This window comes from Eptatretus burgeri, chromosome 7 (assembly GCF_056783735.1).
Source record: "Eptatretus burgeri isolate ZD-2024b chromosome 7, Ebu_testis_v1, whole genome shotgun sequence".
Classification (NCBI taxonomy): Eukaryota; Metazoa; Chordata; class Myxini; order Myxiniformes; family Myxinidae; genus Eptatretus; species Eptatretus burgeri.
Window position 1 is genome coordinate 79,178,857 of NC_140967.1, and position 20,899 is coordinate 79,199,755.

Sequence of the window (20,899 nt, forward strand, 5' to 3'; positions counted from 1 at the left end):
TTTTTTACCTGGGAAAGGTGAGTGAGGAAGGCAGGCCTTAAACTTTGGGGGAACATTGTATTGACCGAGTGTCACTGATTTCACATCGTTCCTGGATTTCCTAGATTTCCTTGATTTCTGTTCATCTGTCCTCGTAGGCACTTTTCCCATTGATCTCACCAAGACTCGGCTGCAAGTGCAGGGGCAAACGATAGACACTCAGCACAGCATGTTAAGATACCGTGGCATGTTCCATGCTCTCTACAGAATTGGCCAGGAGGAAGGCTTTCGGGCACTTTACTCGGGGTAAGTCTTTCTGGAAACTCGCTCTTCCATTATCTGAGATTGTTATATTGTGTTTTTTATATATATATATATATATATATATATATATATATATATATACAAACAAAAAAATGCCAACTTGCTTTGCTATTGTGAATGTGAAGCATTTAATTTGTTTTGAGCTGCTCAATTATGTCGTACAGGATTGGTCCAGCTCTCCTTCGTCAGGCGTCATACGGAACCATAAAGTTTGGTGTGTACAACACTCTCAAGCGCTACTTCGTAGAACGTCCTGAAGGTGGGTTTCTCGATTCAAGCACATACTTGTGCTCACTCTTTTATTTTGCTGCACATGTTCATCATTTTGATGCCCGACTATTTTAAACCAAAGTTTTACAAACCAATACCAACTGCCAGGTACGGAGGGAAATGTGAAAAAAATTGTTCTTCAAACGCACTGGTATTTTGAATGTGCGGTTTGACTTTTTTATCGGCTTTGAGACAAAGGTGTAGTCTTGTTGTTTACCTCCGTCAGATGAGACGCTCACTGTGAACGTTCTTTGTGCTGTCATAGCTGGGGTCGTCTCGTCATCAATCGCTAACCCCACGGATGTACTTAAGGTTGGTAACGCGCCATTTATATTCGTCACTCGTTACAACTCCACATTGCTTGTTTGTATTGATTATGCACCTCACATTGGGTCTGTTTTGATATCACATTTGGCACAGACCCTAAATGCAGCCCAAGTCGCTCACATAATGATATTGTTGCGGATTCGCGCCCGCTGACGGCCACGTAACTCGAATCGCGGCACGTCGCCCACCGGACGGACAATCCAGTCGTGACCCTCTCGGACTAACGCCGGGAACCAGTCACGGGTGGACCTTTCGGTCTCACCGCGATCGAGCCAATCAGCCCCCGCGTGGGATAGGGTTGCTCGCCAAATTCGACCTACCTAAGTACCCACGCGGAGGGTAGACCGGGCGATCGCACCTCGCCGCAGGTCGACTTCGGACACGGGCCACTTAAGCGACCCGTTCCGTACTATCGGGATAACCGAGCGGTGTTATTCGTCGACCTCGACGGTTCGATTAATTATCGGGCGTATTCAGCCCACTACCAACCCTTTACGTGAAGCAAGATGAGGATTCAATGAAAGAAATGACGAAGCGAAGCGGGAAACAGTTCAACACAAAGCACATTTATTCGCGATGAACGGAAAGCGCACATATACAATTCCACCAAAAGCAAACAGAAAAGAAAAACACAATGCAATTTACACAAAAAGCAAATGCGACAATGCAGATCTACTACCGATTACACGAGCACACGGCAACACTTATACAATTTTACTTCACAGACGGCGCCGACAACACATACCCAAAACCAAAGAAAAGAACAGAGAACCCTCAAAGATGAGGCAGGCCTGAGGCCGAGACCGGGTCGGGCCTACCCGTTTGGTGATGAGACGCGGAGCGGCGATGGTGCCTCAACTCCGCGGGCCTCGCGGGCAGTGTCTGGTAGGGGGCGGGAAAGGGGCCCCCTTGGTCGCACTATCTCAGCGCGGGGGGAAACAGGAGGGGGTTGCTGATGCTCGGGGTATAGAGGATTCCTGCTCTGCCTCGAGTCCCGCGACGAGCGTCTCCACCTCGAGCAGGTCGCGCCGTCGGCCTCCCTGGGATGCAGCTCCCTGCACGACGCGAGCACCCCCTCGTCTGCCCTCGCCGCCTCTCCACAGCTCCGTCCCCTCCGCTCCGACTCCAACGCACACGACGACCAGCTCCTTCTTGCCAACTCCACCGCCCGCGAAGTCTTAACTCTCTGTTCTGGTCCTTCCCAACTCCACCGCCCGCGAAGTCTTAACTCTTCTGTTCCCCTGTTTCTGACGAACACGGTCGCTTATATAAGCCCCGTGGCTTCGCCTTTGACCCCCTCCCTTCGACCTTTCACCTCGCTCCCCATTGGCCCGAGAAAAAGTGGGCGTGAATGCTTTTTGATCCATAAATTTGCATATATCGATCGCCCTCCAACGCCCTGGAGGCGGGGCCAAATCGCCCCTCGCTCACCGATTGGACGGCAAAAATTGGACGTGTGTCGTTTTTGATCCGTTTTTGAAGCACAAAATCCGTGATTTTGTACACGCTGTTCGGCGCGTGCCCTGCACGAGTCCAACACCGGTACCCACAGGCGGCGCAAGAACGGTGGCGATGCGACGGTTGCGAGGTGTGACGTGAAGGTCGTGGCGGTTGTGGTGAAGCGGCGTTGTGGTTGATGTTGTGGTTGTGGTGGTAATCATGGCGGTTGGTCCAAAATAAAGATAGCAAAAGAAAAACGGCTATCCTGAAGAGTCGCAGCACGCATAAATGACATGTATTCCCACTAGACAACGGGTTTGGGCCTAACTACACATGTACTTACCGAGATACCTCACCTAAGGGACCTGAATGGTGGTTTGCGAATTTGGTAACCACAACAATATAAAGGAGGGGTGGAATTCTCAAGTACAAAGAAAATTTTAAAAATACACAAATGCATAGAGTAATTAAATATACATTTGTAATCCTCTTTAAAATATTCATAAGTGTAACTTGTTCGAAACTTGAACATTGAAAGTGACGTCACTTGGTGAGACCCTTAGCACTTTTGCAGTGCTTTCCATGTAATGGTTCACTTTAGTGAAAGGTCTGACTGATTTATTTAGTTGCAAAACCAAATCGTCGCACTAAAATACGCAATTTGCTGTGTCTGTTTGTCTGTCTGTATCATGGTCAAAAAAAAAAAAATTCAGTTACTTATCCAATCTCCACCAAACTTCAAAGGAGGATTAAGGTCATGCGATGGAGGTTGTAGCTACTGCATTTCCTCCCCCCCCCCCCCCCCAGGGTGAACTACGTGCATAGCCGTGTTGGAGATGGCTAATCGTGGTGTTTTTCCAAGGTCGCTTCTAAGAACAAAAGTGATAACACGAATGATAATTGCATAATATGACTTATTACAAAACAGTATGAATACTAATATCCCCCTTCTCCAAGGGGTTTTTCGTCCTTGAACAAACGCAGTGTTAATGTGTATAAATAAATAGCTTATTCTGTCGTTTTGTGGCAAACCCTTACCAGAAGTAAAAAAAATCTTAACACATGATTGATTACCTTTTTCAACAGTTTCTTCTGCTGTTTAACCCACAAAACTGAAAGTGAGGAAACCTGGGGTGTGTGTTCAGTTACCAAGCAGCAAACTAGCGCATTGGAATTCGATCATTATCAGCGATTTCAAATGGAGTGCTTGCTTGAATGCTAAAGCTACTTGGTGAGCTCTCTACAATAAATTTGGTAACCGAACAAACCCCCGACGTTCTTTAGGTCTGAGCCTAGATCTACTGTAATCTATACACCCCAGAGAGGATAATTTCATGGTAATTTGGAGTGGGTGGCCTCTTATTGAAAATTCTTTAAAACAAAGTAATCAGCACCCCATTCCCTCATGGGATTGTTATTGTTCCATACAAACCCCCTTTCCTTGCATCCACCCCCAGGTTCTATCAAATCCCAACTATACCATACCATACCATCAACCGTCCTTGATGGGTGCATCAGAATCTGATTGTTTTATATTGTTACAGATCTGGACTTGGGGAGCAAATGGGGGCATAGGTTAGAATAGTACTAGTTATCCTCGCCGAAGGAGAGGGTATTTTATTTGAGTTTGTTACCTCTGCCACTGAAGGTGTGAAGGAGGTTATGTTTTTACCCCTTTCTGTCTGTTTGTCTTTGTTTGTTGGTGTGCAGCATATCTCAAAAAGTTGTGGACGGATCAGGATGAAATTGTGGACAGTATCGGTGTGTGACAAGGACAAACTGATTCGATTTTGGTGAAGATCCGGCTATGAGAATTTTTTAAGTGATTCTTCACCATTGAGAGATAGTGCTTAAACGAATATAGAGAATAGCACGATATCTCAGTTGTGGACAGATTCCAACAAAACTTGGTGGACAGGTTGGGTGTGTGGCCACGACAAATCGATTCGATTTTCGTGAAGATCCGAATCTGGATCTGGATACGAGAATTATTTAATTTTGAAAGTGATTCTTCACCATTCAGAGATTGTGCCAAAAATGATGTAGTACTGTATAACATGATCTTTCAAAAATGTATTGGGCCCGAGATGTTCCCGTGGATCAGGCATTACGTGGCGGAGGTTTGCGTTCTACCGAGTGCCCTTCTAGTTACTTGGCAAAAAACATTTTTTTTTTTTTTTTTTTTTTTTTTTACAAGTATGTTGATCGCCTCTGTTTGTGTGTTTGTTGCTTGTTTGTCTGTCCGCTCGCCTCCAGCCCAAACTGCTCAACTGACCTGACTGATATTTTCATAGATTAAAGACACCGACCCTGTGATGGTTCCACATTGAAGTTTTGTAAAACTTGGTCGACCAAAAAAGGCCTACATAGGCCAAGAGGCCAATTTGAGCCAAATTTTATAAAATCATCAAATTTCATCCGATTGATTTGAAATGTGAACAGAATTTGCAGATCAGGTCAGTGAATTCAACCACCTATTACTTTTGAGATCAACTTAGGCGAAAAGGTCAAACTGGGCCAAGGATTCTAAAATCCTCAATTTTCATCCAATTGGCTTGAAATTTGAAGACTATTTGCATATGAGGTTACTGAACTCAACCACATATTAATTTTGAGGTCAACGTTGGCCAAATTTTCTAAAATCTCTGTGCTCTGTTGTACTCTGCACAACGTCTTTTTGTATGTCATCTCTACCGAGATGACCTAATAAAGCCGGACCAAATGTCCGTATGTCCGTCCGTCAATTTTTCTTTCCGATCTTGATGAAACTTAGTATGTGGGAAGAGGTCAATGAGTGTTGCACAATGATATAACTTTTGTCCGGGTTCAAGGTCAGGGACGAGGTCACGCAAGTTATAAAAATCGCCATTTTCAAAACCTATAAAGTCTGCCATTCTTCAAGATATTCGGCAACTGTTTATTGATTATGATAGTAATAAATATTATCTTGTATCTAAACGGACAAATTTTTGAATTTCCGTCCCGTTTGGCCGCCACGTAACCTGGAAGATGGTCAAAAACACCTCCTGGTACAAAAAACTTTTTACTTCCAATCTTGATGAAATTTGTTACGTGGGTCGAGGTAGATGAGTGAAACCCAACGGCATATTTTTTTTCCTGGATTCGAGGTCAGGCTGGTCCAATGTGGTCATGAGGTCACGAAAGTTGTGAAAGTCGCCATTTTCAAAACCTATCTAGTCTGTCATTTTAGGAGATATCTGGCAACGGGTTCATTGATTATGATAGTAAAAAACATTATAGAGATGACCATCACCTACACACGGGGGTAATTTTTCTTTTTTTTTGTCTTTATCTGTTTGTATGCAGGATATCTCAAAAGTTGTGGACGGATTCGGATGAAATTTGGTGGAGAGGTTGGGTGTGTGACAACGATGAACTGATTCGATTTTGCTGAAGATCCAGATCTGGCTACTTGAATTTTAAAAGTGATTCTTCACCATTGAGAGATAGGACCAAACCAACATATAGCACAATATCTCAAATTTGTGGGAAAAAGACCAAACTTGGTGGACAAGTTGTGTGTGTGTGATCAGGACCAATTGATTCCATTTTGGTGAAGATCTGAATCCGGAGAGGAGAATTATTTAATTTTAAAAGTGATTCTTCACCATTGAGAGATAGGGCTAAAAATGATACAAAGCAGGATATTTCAAAAATGTATTTGGCCTGATATGTTCTCGTGGATCAGACATTGCATGGTGATCAGACTTGCATGTTCAGGCTTCTCGTGGATTGCATGGTGGAGGTATGCACTCGACTGAGTGGCCTTCGAGTTTTAAATGTTTTCATGTGATCCAATGTGGCTACTAAACCTTGTGAACTATGACGTCATACTTAAGGCCCGGTCACACCTTGATGTTTTAGCCAACGTATGCCGATTTTTAATTTTTTTTCTAAAACGCTGGCACACGTTGAATACGTTATGGGTAAGTTTTGATAACATTGAGCGAACGCTGAAAAACACTGCCATACGTCGTTGTACGTTGGCTTTAAACGTTGTACTTTTTGGTTGTCCTCAAATTTTTTCATGCTTGAAATTTCACGACGTATGCCGGCGTATGACTCACACGTTCCGCTACGCTGGCCACAAGTTGTATGCACGGTCTGCGATCGTTGACAGACGTCAACACATGCTACTTGTAAGTTAATCATAAGTTGAGACACGCCGAGGTAATGTTTAGCGTACCCGAAACTTATTTCTAACCTATGATTAACGTGTTGTTGGCACGTTACGCGATCGTTGCCACACGTCGACAGACGTTACTTTTAACTTACTCATCGGCTGAAAGACGTCGGTATAATGGATCGTCCTTACGTCAGCGCCCACGGCCACGGCCAGGACACTTATTTGCAGCATTCTTCAAACTTTTCTTCGGCATGACGAGGATGTTCACACTTCGATGTCTATCTTGGCTATGATTCCAATTGTCCATCGGCAGCGTCTATTTAAAATAGTCGAGTTTGAGCGTTTTAACACGTTCAGAAGAAACGCTTCAAATTTCAAAACCCCAGCGTCAAAAAACAAAGGCGAGTGACAGCAATTTAAATCGTTCATTGTAAACAATGAAAATAGCTGAGTGGTTCCGTTTAAAAGTCGTTGAGTGTAAAAAAAAAAAAAAAAAATCCAATTGTTGAGCGCAAGCGTCTACTTTCAATAGTGGAGATGCAGCCATTTAAATCGTTGAGTTTATCATTTAAATCGTTAAACGCAAGGACGATCCATCATAACCCACACCCTCCCCATCACCTACTACTGCCAACATGAACAAACTACTACTCGTACTAATACTGATACTGATACTGTTACTGCTGACATGAACATCGACTCAAAAAGGACTCGAAAACACTGTTGGGTTCCCCTTTTATGAGCAGCATTTTTATATACCAATTCCCAAAACCGCTGGGAACACGTCTTTATATGGCAGTTGTAAGCTAGAAACGCGTTAATTTTTTTTTTTTTTGTCGACAGGAAGACGTCATTGGAATACGTCTACATACGTCGATGTGTGTTGGGACTACGTAAATAATTGGTTCAAAGCACGTCAAACATAAGTTAGAAATAAGTTTCGCGTAAAAAAGACATTACCGCGACGTGTTTCGACTTATGAGTAGCTTATAAGTAGCGTTTGTGGACGTGTGTAAGCGTCCACATATCGTGTGTACAACCTATCCCCATCGCATGCGGAACGTGTGTCATACACCGAGTACGTCGTAAAATTTTGAACATGTTTAAAATTTCTTGACTTACTCTACTTACTACGACGTATGATAGCGTACTTTAGCGTTGTACTCACGTATACCAAACTTATTCGTACCGTATTTGACGTGTCCCAACGTTTTAGACACATTTTTCTTCGGTCGGCATACGCTGGCAAGATCGCCAAGGTGTGACCGCGATGTTGTCACTTCAATTTCTACGGCAGTTATGATTCGAATCGTTGTGCGTCAGCCTTTTAATAGGCTACGTCACGACATCGTCGGCGATGCGTGCAACGCGCTATGCCTAAAGGCCCGGTCACACCTTGACGTTTTAGCCAACGTATGCCGATTTTTGAATTTTTTTTCTAAAACGCTGGCAAACGTTGAATACGTTATGGGTAAGTTTTGATAACATTAAGAGCACGCTGGCATACGTCGTAGTACGTTGCAATAAGTCGTTGTATGTTGGCTTTAAACGTTGTACTTTTCGGTTGTCCTCAAATTTTTTCATGCTTGAAATTTCACGACGTATGCCGGCGTATGACTCACACGTTCCGCTACGCTGGCCACAAGTTGTAGGCACGGTCTGCGATCGTTGACAGACGTCAACACATGCTATTTGTAAGTTAATCATAAGTTGAGACACGCCGAGGTAATGTTTAGCGTACCCGAAACTTATTTCTAACCTATGATTAACGTGTTGTTGGCACGTTGCGCGATCGTTGCCACACATCGACAGACGTTACTTTTAAGTTACTCATAGGCTGAAAGACGTCGGTATAATGGATCGTCCTTGCGTCAGCGTCCACGGCCACGGCCAGGACACTTATTTGCAGCATTCTTCAAACTTTTCTTCGGCATGATGAGGATGTTCACACTTCGATGTCTAGCTTGGCTATGATTCCAATTGTCTATCGGCAGCGTCTATTTAAAATAGTCGAGTTTGAGCGTTTTAACACGTTCAGAAGAAACGCTTCAAATTTCCAAACCCCAGCGTCAAAAAAAAAACAAAACAAAAAAAAACAAAGGCGAGTGACAGCAATTTAAATCGTTCATTGTAAACAATGAAACTAGCTGAGTGGTACCATTTCAAAGTCGTTGAGTGTAAAAAAAATCCAATTGTTGAGCGTAAGCGTCTACTTTCAATAGTGGAGATGCAGCCATTTAAATCGTTGAGTGGCAGCCTATGAACCTACCCGTGGAGACGCGGACGCAAGGACGATCCATCATAACCCACACCCTCCCCCTCACACCCACCTACTACTGCCAACATGAACAAACTACTACTAAACTGATACTGATACTGATACTGCTGACATGGACATCGACTCAAAAAGGAACTCAAACACTGTTGGGTTCCCCTTTTATGAACACCATTTTTATATACCAATTCCCAAAACCGCTGGGAACACGTCTTTATATGGCAGTTGTAAGCGAGAAACACATTCATTTTTTTTTTTTTTTTGTCGACCGGAAGACGTCATTGGAATACGTCTACATACGTCGATGTGTGTTGGGACTACGTAAAGAATTTGTTCAAAGCACGTCAAACATAAGTTAGAAATAAGTTTCGCGTAAAAAAGACATTACCGCGACGTGTTTCGACTTATGAGTAGCTTATAAGTAGCCTTTGTGGACGTGTGTAAGTGTCCGCATATCGTGTGTAAAACTTATCCCCATTGCATGCGGAACGTGTGTCATATGCCGTGTACGTCGTAAAATTTTGAACATGTTCAAAATTTTACGACGTACTCTACTTACTACGACGTATGATAGCGTATTTAGTGTTGTACTCACGTATACCAAACTTACTCATACCGTATTCGACGTGCCCCAACGTTTTAGACACACTTTTTGTTACGTCGGCATACGCTGGCAAGATCGCCAAGGTGTGACCGCGATTTTGACCCTTCCATTTCTACGGCAGTTATGATTCGAATCGTTGTGCGTCAGCCTTTTAATAGGCTACGTCACGACATCGTCGGCGATGTGTGCAACGCGCTATGCCTAAGTTAGACTATCGTTGGGCATCGGTTGTGTAGGCCGACAACAGGTTCAGCATTCGTTGGTATAAGTTATCTATAACACAACGAAACGTTCTGTGTAGTTACCAATGCGTTACACATAAGACCAAGTCGCTATGAATACGTCCGAATCTTTAAAAAAAAACATCAAAAGTTCAACGTAAGCTAGCGTTTTACATACATTTTAACACGTTGCCATCGCTGGCTAAAACGTCAAGGTGTGACCGGGCCTTAAGTTAGACTATCGTTGGGCATCGGTTGTGAAGGCCGACAACAGGTTCAGCATTCGTTGGTATAAGTTATCTATAACACAAAGAAACGTTCTGTGTCCGTTACCAATGCGTTATACATAAGACCAAGTCGCTATGAATACGTCTGAATCTTTAAAAAAAAAACATCAAAAGTTCAACGTCAGCCAGCGCTTTACATACATTTTAATACGTTGCCATCGCTGGCTAAAACGTCAAGGTGTGACCGGGCCTTTAGTCAAACTTTATTCTTCGTGGATCGGCTAGCCATGAGAAATGTAGTTTGATACAAATGATGTAATAGGATGGCATTGTCATTGGAATTTGGGGGGGGGGTGGCGTGGGATGGCATCGTCGTAGGATGGAATGCACAGTGTGGGGTGGCATCATGAGACTGCATCATCATTGGAACTGGCGTCGTTCGGTACCCAGTATAATTACTCGCAGTTATAAGCAGCAGTTCTGGTTGGTATTCATATTGTTTTGTAATAATATTACTAATTATTATGCTATTATCATTGTTGTTGCTTTTGTTATTGGAAGCGGCCATGAAAAAAACACCACGATAAGGGATGGACAAACACCTTAACATGGTGTTTGTCCAAGATGGAAAAACCCCTCAGGGGGAGGGGAATGAAATTGCTGCAACCTTCTTTGTCTGACCTTTAGTCCTCAAGGCAAGTTTGGTTGAGATTGGATAACTAATGACTGAATAAATCGCGGTCGGACAGACTCACGACACCAAATTGTATATTTTTAGTGTAGATTTTGCCATGACTCGGGTAGATAATTTGAGCTCAACTCCGATTATTAATTTTGGCAATGTTTGTGCATCTCCATCTTTATTTCAGATCAGGATGCAGGCGCAAGGCAAGAAGCTTCCAGGTGGCATGTTGCATAACTTTGTGGACATTTACCAGAAAGAAGGTACCCGGGGCCTGTGGAGGGTAAGGCGAGTCTTGTTTATTTGAGACTATGCATTGAGATTTATTTTCACCGCAGCATCGTCCTTGCATTTTTCTGTTTGCTGCTACTTATTTATCATGTTTTCCGAAATGATGAATTAGTACTGTGTCGGTCATTCAGTTAAACATTATCAACCCAATAAGGCTGGTGTCTCAACACCTTGTTCCTTTATTAGATTGGCAATTAAACACTTGGCTGTTCCCTGCGGATAGTCAATTACCCAATCAGCAGAATACACCTCACTCTTCCTGTTTAACCTTTTTTTTTCTCAAGTTGTATAAAACTTATTGAGAATAGACTCATGAGACGTGTGAAGATTCTGAAGTGTGGATCCGTATTTGTTGGTTTCTCATTAACCTTGTGGATGTGAAAATGGGCATCATGTACATGAAAGTGACGTAAATTAAGAGTGACCTTGTGTCTTTCCAAGTTCAATTTTGCTTGGAAAGCCAGGAAATTCTGAACTCGTGCACAAACGGAACTGATGCTGGTTTGAAAGCTTATCGTTGTCGTATCGAAAATGAATTTTATTACTCGATCATTTGGAGACTTCTTTATTTGTTTTACTCTGTACCGATTGTGACATTCTATGGTTGTGAGTTTCCACCAGTGTCGCTGATAATGATGGCTTTCTTTAATTAGACTGTTGCAGGAATTTTATTCTTCGAAGGACCACAACACAGCACATTTGACAAGTATGACCTTATTTTGGTCATTAGAAGCTGGCACGATGGCCTGGAGGTGCACGCACTCACCTCCTGAGATGTTTAGCCTGGTTTTGAAACTCAGCACAGCTACAAACTCTCATCCTGGTGTTTCTCGTGCCGGATGATGCACAATGTGTGTGTGTGTGTGTGTCGTTCCTCGAATGGCCGTTAAACTGTGTGGGCCATCTGTTAGCATTAGTTGGTCGATGCTAAAGCTCCCATGGTGTCCTTCATGGAAAGTAGACAAGTTGTCGCCAGCACCCTCACTAATTGCAAATTCCTGCCACCTTCGGTCGAACATCAGGCCAAACCAGCTGGTTTGTGAAAGATTTGTGCCACAAATGTTTCCTGACCCAACCACACAAGGTGGGAATAATTGTGGCCATTACAGTAGTTAGTAGTCAGAGTAGAAGACCTTTTGTTGGTCATAAATGCAGAAAACTGCAACTTGGTTATTTTCATTACAACATGAGTGTTGTGTTTAATTTAGAAGTTGCTGTTAAAATGAGAATGATCATCAAATGTACATGAATTGTTGGAAACAAAGGATATCGGATTCTGCATGCTTGTTTTTATGACCAGGGCGTCGTGCCGACAGCCCAACGTGCGGCAGTCGTCGTCGGTGTCGAGCTGCCGGTATACGACATGATTAAGAAGCACTTGATTGCCTCGGAACTGATGGGCGACACCGTCTCCACACATTTTGTGTACGAGCAGCTTAAAGAGGGTGACCAGAGCTTGTCATTGATATGACCAACTCTTCTAGGCATGCTGATGGTGTTCATTTTCTATAATGTTTGTCTATCCTCCCCCCCCCCCCCCTTTATCTCATTTGCTCCTTGTCTGAGCCAATCTTTCTCGTGCATTCATTGTCCTATCCAACCTCATTTCCACCGAGTTATTTATTTATTTTTCCCTCTTGTCCACATTATAAGCTTCCTTGCTTGCTCTATTTATTTATTTATTTATTTAATACTGTAAAACATTATGAAAGAAAGGAATACCATTTCTTTCAATCAATGTAGCAATGTTAATTGAGGGTTTGGGGACAGAAGGCAGTTTTTGTTTTTTGTTTTCTACATCATCCTTGCCAAGTACATTGGACTCTATTCTTTCCATTCTAAAAATGAAATACAAGAACAATAAAGGACAGCATATAGTTGTCCAACATTAGGGCTCGTTTGGTTAGTATTAGGTTGTCATTTTTGTTACCATTTTACTAACCAGGTGCCTGGCATTACAATCCCAACAGGGCAAGTTTTTCATGCGGTCTTGCTGGTGCGATTGCCTCGAATCCCATAGATGTGGTTCGTACTCGGATGATGAACCAACGAGTTATCCAAGGATCTTTTCTGTACAAGAGCACACTGCATTGTTTCCTTCAGGTACAAAAAAAAAAAATAAATAAATTGGTTACATGATTGAAATCTATTATTTTCCATTCCTGTTTGTTTTCTTTGTATTCATTTTTTGACATGACCTCTGTAATTGATCGCAGTATTCACTTATCATTTGGTTGTACCACTCCTTAAACCCCACACCCCCAATCTCGTTATGTTCACTCAGACGTGGAGAACAGAAGGTTCTTTGGCTCTTTATAAAGGCTTTTGGCCTAATTGGCTCCGCCTTGGACCCTGGAACATCATTGTATCCTTGCTCAAATTGTGGTGTGGTGGATGCATATCGGAGCTGCATATTTGTTTTGTTTAGTGTGTGTGTGTGTGTGTGTGTGTGTGTGTGTGTGTGTGTGTGTGTGTGTGTGTGTGTGTGTGTGTGTGTGTGTGTGTGTGTGTGTGTGTGTGTGTGTGTGTGTGTGTGTGTGTGAATCTATATGCAGAGCTATATTGAAAGGAATCATTAATTCTCAGATAATCTGTGATATGTATATATATGTATATATATATATATATATATATATATATATATATATATATATATATATATATATATATTTGTATACAGTCGATGTTGATGAAAGAGCGAGAACACAGAACATATTAAGACGCAACATGACAAAAGGAACAGCAGAAAGATTTACCAGCCTTGCAAGACTCTGTAAGGTACAAACTCCATTTAGCGGCAGCAAGCGCTTATCTGCCATGAGAGGTTTCGTAATCGTAGTGTCGCAGGTGCGTTGGATGTCGGACACAGATATAGACACAAGTAGTAGTGTTCATACAGAAGCCTTCGGCCGTTTATTCATTCCCAAAGAAGCTTCGAGAGTTCTTTAATCGCTTCGTTAAGCTCTGTGAAACTGGAATGGAATGTTTTGTCACAACAATACTTCAGAAATGCATTGCAGTTCCACGATAAATCAAACGAACAGGAAACTGACCTCAAATGGCGTCGAAATACGTTATGCAAATGGCACGAATGTTGATGACGTGCATTGCATTTACATGAAAACGCAAACAAAATACATTCCAGTCTTTCTTACGACATGAAGTCTTACAATTAGCGACGTAGAGAGATGTACTTTTTTTTTGTTGTATACCTTGTCGGGGCTTGTGTGAGAGCTAACACACAACGCATAGCAAGGGGGGGGCATGAGACAAGGGGGGAGGGAGTGGGAAGGACAAAACAGTGGGGAACAGAGACATTAGGAGATATGTTGAAGGGAGAGGGATGGGACAGGGAACATGGGAATATAAGATGGACATTACAGGGACAAAGAATGAATTCCTTCGGTACCACGTCTCTGCAGAGAATCTTTGGCTATCACTGGTTGGACTTTGTGTCTAATGAGTGTTTGCTGAGAGAGACTCAGATGAGATTTATTACCTGTATAGTCATTGAGCATCAGCTGCAGCTGTATGGACGTGTGGCTCGTTTTCCTGATGCTGATCCTGCTCACCCGATTCTCTCAGCGAGGGAGCCTGGTGACTGGAGGAGGCCAACGGCTGACCACGTGCCTTGTGGTTGCAGCAGGTTGATCAGCATTTTAAGTAGATGGGGATGGGCCAGGCAACTGTCGGCGGAGTACTGGCGTAAAGTGGACGTGGCGACGTGCTACTCTGGTGCATGCTCCCATACCTGACTTGACTTAGAAACAGCCACAGGTGCACTTGCTTGGCTACAAGAATTCCTCAAAAAAACTGACAAACAACTTGTATGAAACACGATGTGGGGTAATCAGTCTCGAGACCTTCCGAGATATTTATATCAGCATACAACGTTACAGCACATGATTTGATAACCTTTCGCTGCAGAAACAATGTAAGTACCGAACACGTGATTGATGCGATTTATATATGTGATATTATGGGACACAGATGAGGTGCAAACCTCTGACTGAAATAAATGCTGAATAATTATTACATGGCCAGTTCAATGTGACCTAATCACATAATGCTACGTTGTGACGAATGTTTTCATATCGGGTGGGCAAGTCATGCTGCTGTAAAATCTCATCAATTATAATCGCTTACCAGGGATACCAATCAAGTTGGTGCGAAAGGTTTCAGCAACAGCACCCCACATTGACGCTTCCAAATCCAAAATTTGTGACTTCTTGGATACAGACTGGGGCATCTTGCTCATTGTGTCTTCTGGAGACCCAGGCATAGTCATCTTGCCTTTCAAAGAAAAACTTTGATTTGTCACTTAGTACAACACTTGCTCATTACGCCTGTGTCCATCTGGCATGCTTGGATGTGTCACAGTGCAAGTATTTGCCGCTGAACAGGATGAGCACGTATTCCTCCATAATGAAGATTCCTCATGATGGTGTTGATGCTTATCCTGTGAGGTCCAGGTAGTATGTTTGCAGTACTCTGGGCAGTTGCATATATATTGCATAGATGGGTCCTGCAAATCTGTTGATCCTGAGTGGGTGTTGTCTGTGATGTTCACTTCTTGGCATAACTCTTGTTCATCCAGTAACTTGATAATGTTTTTTTGGGGGGCAAACGGTTCCTCTCCTTAAAGTCTCGCAACATGGCTCATGGAAGACCTTGCTTGAAGGTGTCCAATTATTTTATTCCTCTCATTTTCTGATAGATATGGATTGTTACCTCTGCCATCAAAGGTGGACGGAAGTTATGTTTTCTCCTCAGTTTGTCTGTCAGTCTTTGTCTGTGAGCAGGATATATCAAAAAGTTGTGGACGGATTAATTATCAGACAAAACTTCGTGGACGTAGTGGACAAGGATAAATTGATTCGATTTTGGTAAAAATCCAGATCCAATAATCTTTGAAGTGATTCTTCACCAATGAGAGATGGGGCCAAAACCGATATATAACATGACATTTTAAAAAGTTGTGGACGGATTATGACAAACTTGGGTCGATGAGAAGAACAAGCTGATTAGACGTTGGTGTGTGACAAGGATGAATGGTCTGGATGCAGATCCGCTCTTGGTGAGATGCAAAACGTAAACTGGAGATATATGCGTTCTACAGAGTGCCGTTCTCATTACCTCCGCCACCAGAGGTGAAGGACATTGTTTTCACCCCTTTCTGTCTGTTTGTCTGTGTGCAGGATATCTCAAAAAGTTGTGGACAGGTTGTGTGTGTGTGACAAGGACGAACTGATTAGATTTTGGTGAAGATCCAGATCCGACGACTAGGATTTTTTTTAGTGATTCTTCACTTTTGAGAGATAGGGCCAAAATGATATGTAGCACGATATCTCAAAAAGTTGTGGACGGATTCGGATAAAACTTGGTGGACACGTGTGTGTGGGGGAGGATGAATTGATTTGATTTTGGTGAAGATCTCGATCCAAAACTGGATATGATCATTTAATTTATAAGGTGATTCTTCACCATTGAGAGATGGGGCCAAAAACTATATTGTATTGTGTCGCACGATATTTCAAAAATGTATTGGACCAGATATGTTCTCGTGGATCAGGTATTGCATGGCGGAGGTATGTGCTCTACCGACTGCCTTTCTAGTTAAAGAATTTTTTTTTTTTTGGTTTGTTTGTTTTTCGATGACCCATATGCTGTTTTCTCAGACTTGAATTTGCTCAGAATGTCTCGTGTCACTTCCAAAAACCTAAGGTGCACGAGTTGCACATTTTGACCAATTATTTCATGAGGTAACTATGTTGCGTGAAAACTTGCATCAGGTGTTCTGCACATCCCTCGTGCCAAAAAGGCACTTGAAATGAATGCTGGAGCAGTCTTTCAACGATTATTACATTTTCATTTGTGCATGTTTGGTGTTTTTTAATGTTGGAGAGTGTATTTTGTAATCTTGAAATACCTTGGTTTTATGGCCACTTGCTTTCCATGGCCACTCTAAACAAAAGTGTTTGCATTGATGATTTTACAATATGTATTAATTTATTTCTTGAAATTCTGATTTATGTTTTTGAGAGGGTAGTTTTGATTTTACACAGGTCACATCTGTTACAATGTGGGCATGAGAATTGAGGACTGCTGGAATTTTTTTTTCAATAGTTCTTGAGTAGTGTAAATCACGGTAGACATTTGTATTTGCATGCAGATGTCTGCGATTATTGGTAGAAATCTTATTTTTGCCAACAATGATTTAAAAAAAAAAAAATTGTGTTCCTTGAATATATTTTGCGGGCAGTTTTTCATCACTTTCGAACAGCTAAAGAGGTTGGCCATCTGAGAATCGGCTGACACCAAAGTAACTTCTAGTGCTTGGTGCCAGAAAACATCAAGAGATTGCATCTTCAGTCTCGCTTATTGTACAAGGGACATTGGGATAGTTTTACTGCTCATCTGTTCTTGTGTAGATAACATGCTCAACATAACTTTGCAGTTGACTGTATTGCTTCCCTCAGGAAAGCCTGTGGATTTGATCTGTTAAACTCTACATTTTATTGAAGACTTAAAGAGAAGTAAGGGGACTACTTTTTTAAATTTTTTTTTTTACCTTTCTGTTTTCAGGAGTAACACATATTGTAAAATTAGAGATGACCAAACCATTGGTGCTGTCCTTGTTCAGTCTGAAACTTGCCTAACCGATGGACTGAATCATGCAACTGTTATAATGGAGTCTGAGAAGAACAGACATTTTATCATCTCTCAGTTAGTGTTTTTTGCACCTGCATGCTTTTGGTAGAAACATTCCCATTGGTTGACGAACTATAATTTAAATGATCATAACATGGACTGAACAGGACTTTTCTAAATGCAGGGGCTTGTTCCACTTAACTCACTTTGCATCTTAAGTTTTTTATTTTTTTATTTTTTTTGGTTTTGTTTTGGGTTTTTTAGGTGAAAAATGTCCAAATAATTGCAGGAAGATACAACCAAGTTCAATCTGTGTAGGAACATTTGCTGGTTTCTTTGGTAATTGTTGTTGAATCATTATGGAAATGTTTTACCCGCAAGGAGCAATGTTTCCACCAGGGCCTGTATTATTGACGGAGTCTTGATTCATCAAATCAGTTTTGTTTGTACAAACGATGCATTGTATTCATGTTAATCCATTATTCCTTCACACGTCATTCCTTTTATTAATGCAATTGCTCTTCTTTGTGAAACATTTACAAGGAAAATTCATTAAATGCCTCTTGCACCATTAAATATCGGTTTTTCTCAAGCTCCCCCTCATCTTCCAACCCCCAACATGTATTGCCAGCTTATCACTGCTGTCTGTTTTTTGGTGATTACTGTGCTTTTTGACTCCCGTTATTTGCTGTGACTGCATTCAATTTCAGCGTCTGCCTCTGAATTGAACAATTGCTGATTAGATCCATCCTCTGATACATTGTTAGTTTCAATGTGCAGGCAAGCTGCAAAATTCATTTGGCTGTGAGCGAAATGGGTATCAAAGTCTTATCTTGTTTTTGTTGGAGGGAAGAGGGTTGCTTGACTGTTGGTGCTGCTCATGATCTTGTTTACTGCAGATAAGCAGTCAGATGAATCTGGGTTTCCAAGCGAGTGGGTTACAAACCGGCTTTTGCAGGCAAACGCAACATTTAAAAGTGACTCCCTCAGTTGGATATTGCTTCTCCTGCTATAGTTTTTGTCATGAAGTAATGTAATCATTGCTTAAAAATTTTACATGTGAACAAACATGTTCAAACCAATTTCAACCACCTTCAGCTTGTTGAAACCAACTTCAAACTGCCTGGGACTGTTCATCCAGGCATTGGTGAATACAAAATTATTCCGCTAGAACAAACCTGTTTCAGGCAGTTCAAGCCAGTCATACTGGCCTTGATTGATGCAAAATTTCCACAAACATGCAAACTTGGCTTAACCAGTCCAAAATTATTTTCACCAGTTTGAAGTGGTTCATGAGCCAGTTTGAACTCTTTCATGAGATGAGATTTTGTGCAAAGCAACAAAAACAAACTTGCTTTAGCCCATCCCATGAGAAAATAATTCTGCTTTGTTGCAAACCTGTTTGAACTATTTGCCCTTGCCAAAGTGCATTGCATTTGGGACCATTTTGTTTGTCTCTGTCTGTCTGTCCATCGCAAAATGTGCTAACGTAGGCTGCAAATGCGTTGTGGTGCCTGCCAGTATTACACAGTTTATATATATATATATATATATATATATATATATATATATATATATATATATATATATATATATATATAAATATATATATTGTTGTGGAAATGGCCCTTGGTGGGTTATTAAATATAGGATTAGCCCAGATCCCCCAATTGAATGCATGTCTAGGCAGGTTGTTCGGTAAATGGACACTACATGTGTGTTGGGAGGTGTAAGAGGCTGTTCATCATTGGTACATTGGTGGTGGATCGAGAGATTCTTCTTCTTCCTTCCTCTCCGGACAATGGACTCCGCCCAGCGCTGAGAGGAGGAGTGGCCCCAGGAAGGAGGTGGAACTGAAGGGAGGAGCGTGTGGGCTTCGAGGCGAGTGAGCGAAGGAGACAGTGGTGATTCTGCAGAGAGAGAAACTGAACCTGGGTGCGCTGGGTCTGACTTCTGTGGCCTGGAGAAGCGAGCCAGGACTGAAGGAAAGGCAGGGAAAGGACTGCATGAGTTCTGTGTGCCTCATTACTCAGAGAAAGGACTCTCATTATTCGGCTGGATGAGAGACGACTGGTGGGAGTCGTGATCTGCTGTGTAGGGGATGGCTGTCTGTCTGCGATCTGCTTTGTGAAGGAGGCCTGGTGAACAGGCCAGGCCTGGACTTGTATGCGGGACCTTGTGAGAAACCAGCTGAAACCCACCATCGACCTGACGGTCTGGTGCAGTCGACCTCGTGGGGTCTGAATGCGCTGAGTGTGTGAGGGTGGCGACACATGGATGGGCGCCATCTTGCCACACGGCGTGTTCAAGCTTGGGGGCTCAAATTCATCGACATCAGCTTGTCACAAGCCACATTCGTGCCTTTGACACTTTCTTCTCGTTAATGAAACGTCACCAAGTACTCTGTGTCTTGTCTGCATGCTGTCCATGTCTTGTTTGCATGTCTGTTTAAGGCTTATCTCGTTAGGGACCCCTTCAAAACCCGTAATCCGTATCTACCTAGTTAAGAACAGGTTATAGATTAATTATAACATTGTTGTGAATGCTTTGCTTGTGTCTTATTCCCTGATGTCCCCAATAAATGTGGCTGATTCGTATGAAGTTGCCGCTTTGAATTTTTTTGTGCCGCGTCGAGGAACGATCTGCTCGATTTGATATGAAAACGAAAATGGTTACAGACTGGTAGACTCCACTCGGTCTCTGACAAAACCAGTCTGTAACCGGGGTCTATTCCCCCAGCTGGCAAGGTACAGGTGTATTTTGGTACCGTGATTCGAGACGCGTAACCCGAGAAATGTGCCGAACCAGCCGGTGTTATAACCCCGGAGACGGCGGTGGTTGGGTGCGGAAACCCAAACTGGGTACGGACGGCGATTGACGTGCTCGTCCGAGCACCCCCACCCCGGTATCCTTAACAATATTTAATATTCTCCAACTGAATATTAATTATTCCTTGATGAAGTATGTACAATTAGAATACAAGTATGCCTATAATGGATTGTAATGGTGGACTAATGGTCAAATCTTCCACCCAGCTGGTCACCAATTTAGTGATGGATGGTCCTTGGCGACCACATGCTGTCCACCAAGAAAGCTGAACATATCCTTACTTTGGTCTCTGACAAACAGAAACCAACGATCTGTTGCCTATCGAGTTCTCCCGTTTTGGAGGGGGGGGGGAATTGAGGGTGAGCATGAAGCCCAGGGAAACGCACCATGAATTTAACCTTCCTCGTGAGGTTTTGCGCCAAATTCCCATCGCCTGTGGGTTTTACTCAAGCCAAAGTTTTAATTTCCCAAATCTGAATGTACACCAGGCTGACACGCCAGTCGTGAGGAAGCAGGGTTTAGATTAAAGCATCGGTTCTTAACCAGAGGTACCTGCACCCCTCGGGGTATGAAACCTCCAAGCTGAGGGTATGAGACACGATGCCCTAAAATAAATTTCCATTCCAAAATAA

At 42.5% G+C, this 20,899-nt stretch overlaps 1 protein-coding gene across 2 annotated transcripts in view; it reads left to right on the forward strand.

Annotated features, from left to right (window-relative positions):
- LOC147023608 (brain mitochondrial carrier protein 1-like) overlaps positions 1-20,035 on the forward strand; it is a 34,529-nt gene extending 14,494 nt beyond the window's left edge. The window contains exons 3-10 of one of the 2 annotated variants that reach the window (XM_085889167.1): positions 138-285; positions 468-562; positions 800-885; positions 10,684-10,779; positions 12,088-12,212; positions 12,758-12,890; positions 13,072-13,152; positions 16,482-17,043. In XM_085889167.1, coding sequence (XP_085745293.1) covers positions 138-285; positions 468-562; positions 800-885; positions 10,684-10,779; positions 12,088-12,212; positions 12,758-12,890; positions 13,072-13,152; positions 16,482-16,553 — 836 coding nt within the window. In that variant the 3' untranslated portion in view covers positions 16,554-17,043. The other variant, XM_085889168.1, reaches the window with a different exon arrangement.
- The last annotated feature ends 864 nt before the right edge of the window (positions 20,036-20,899 follow it).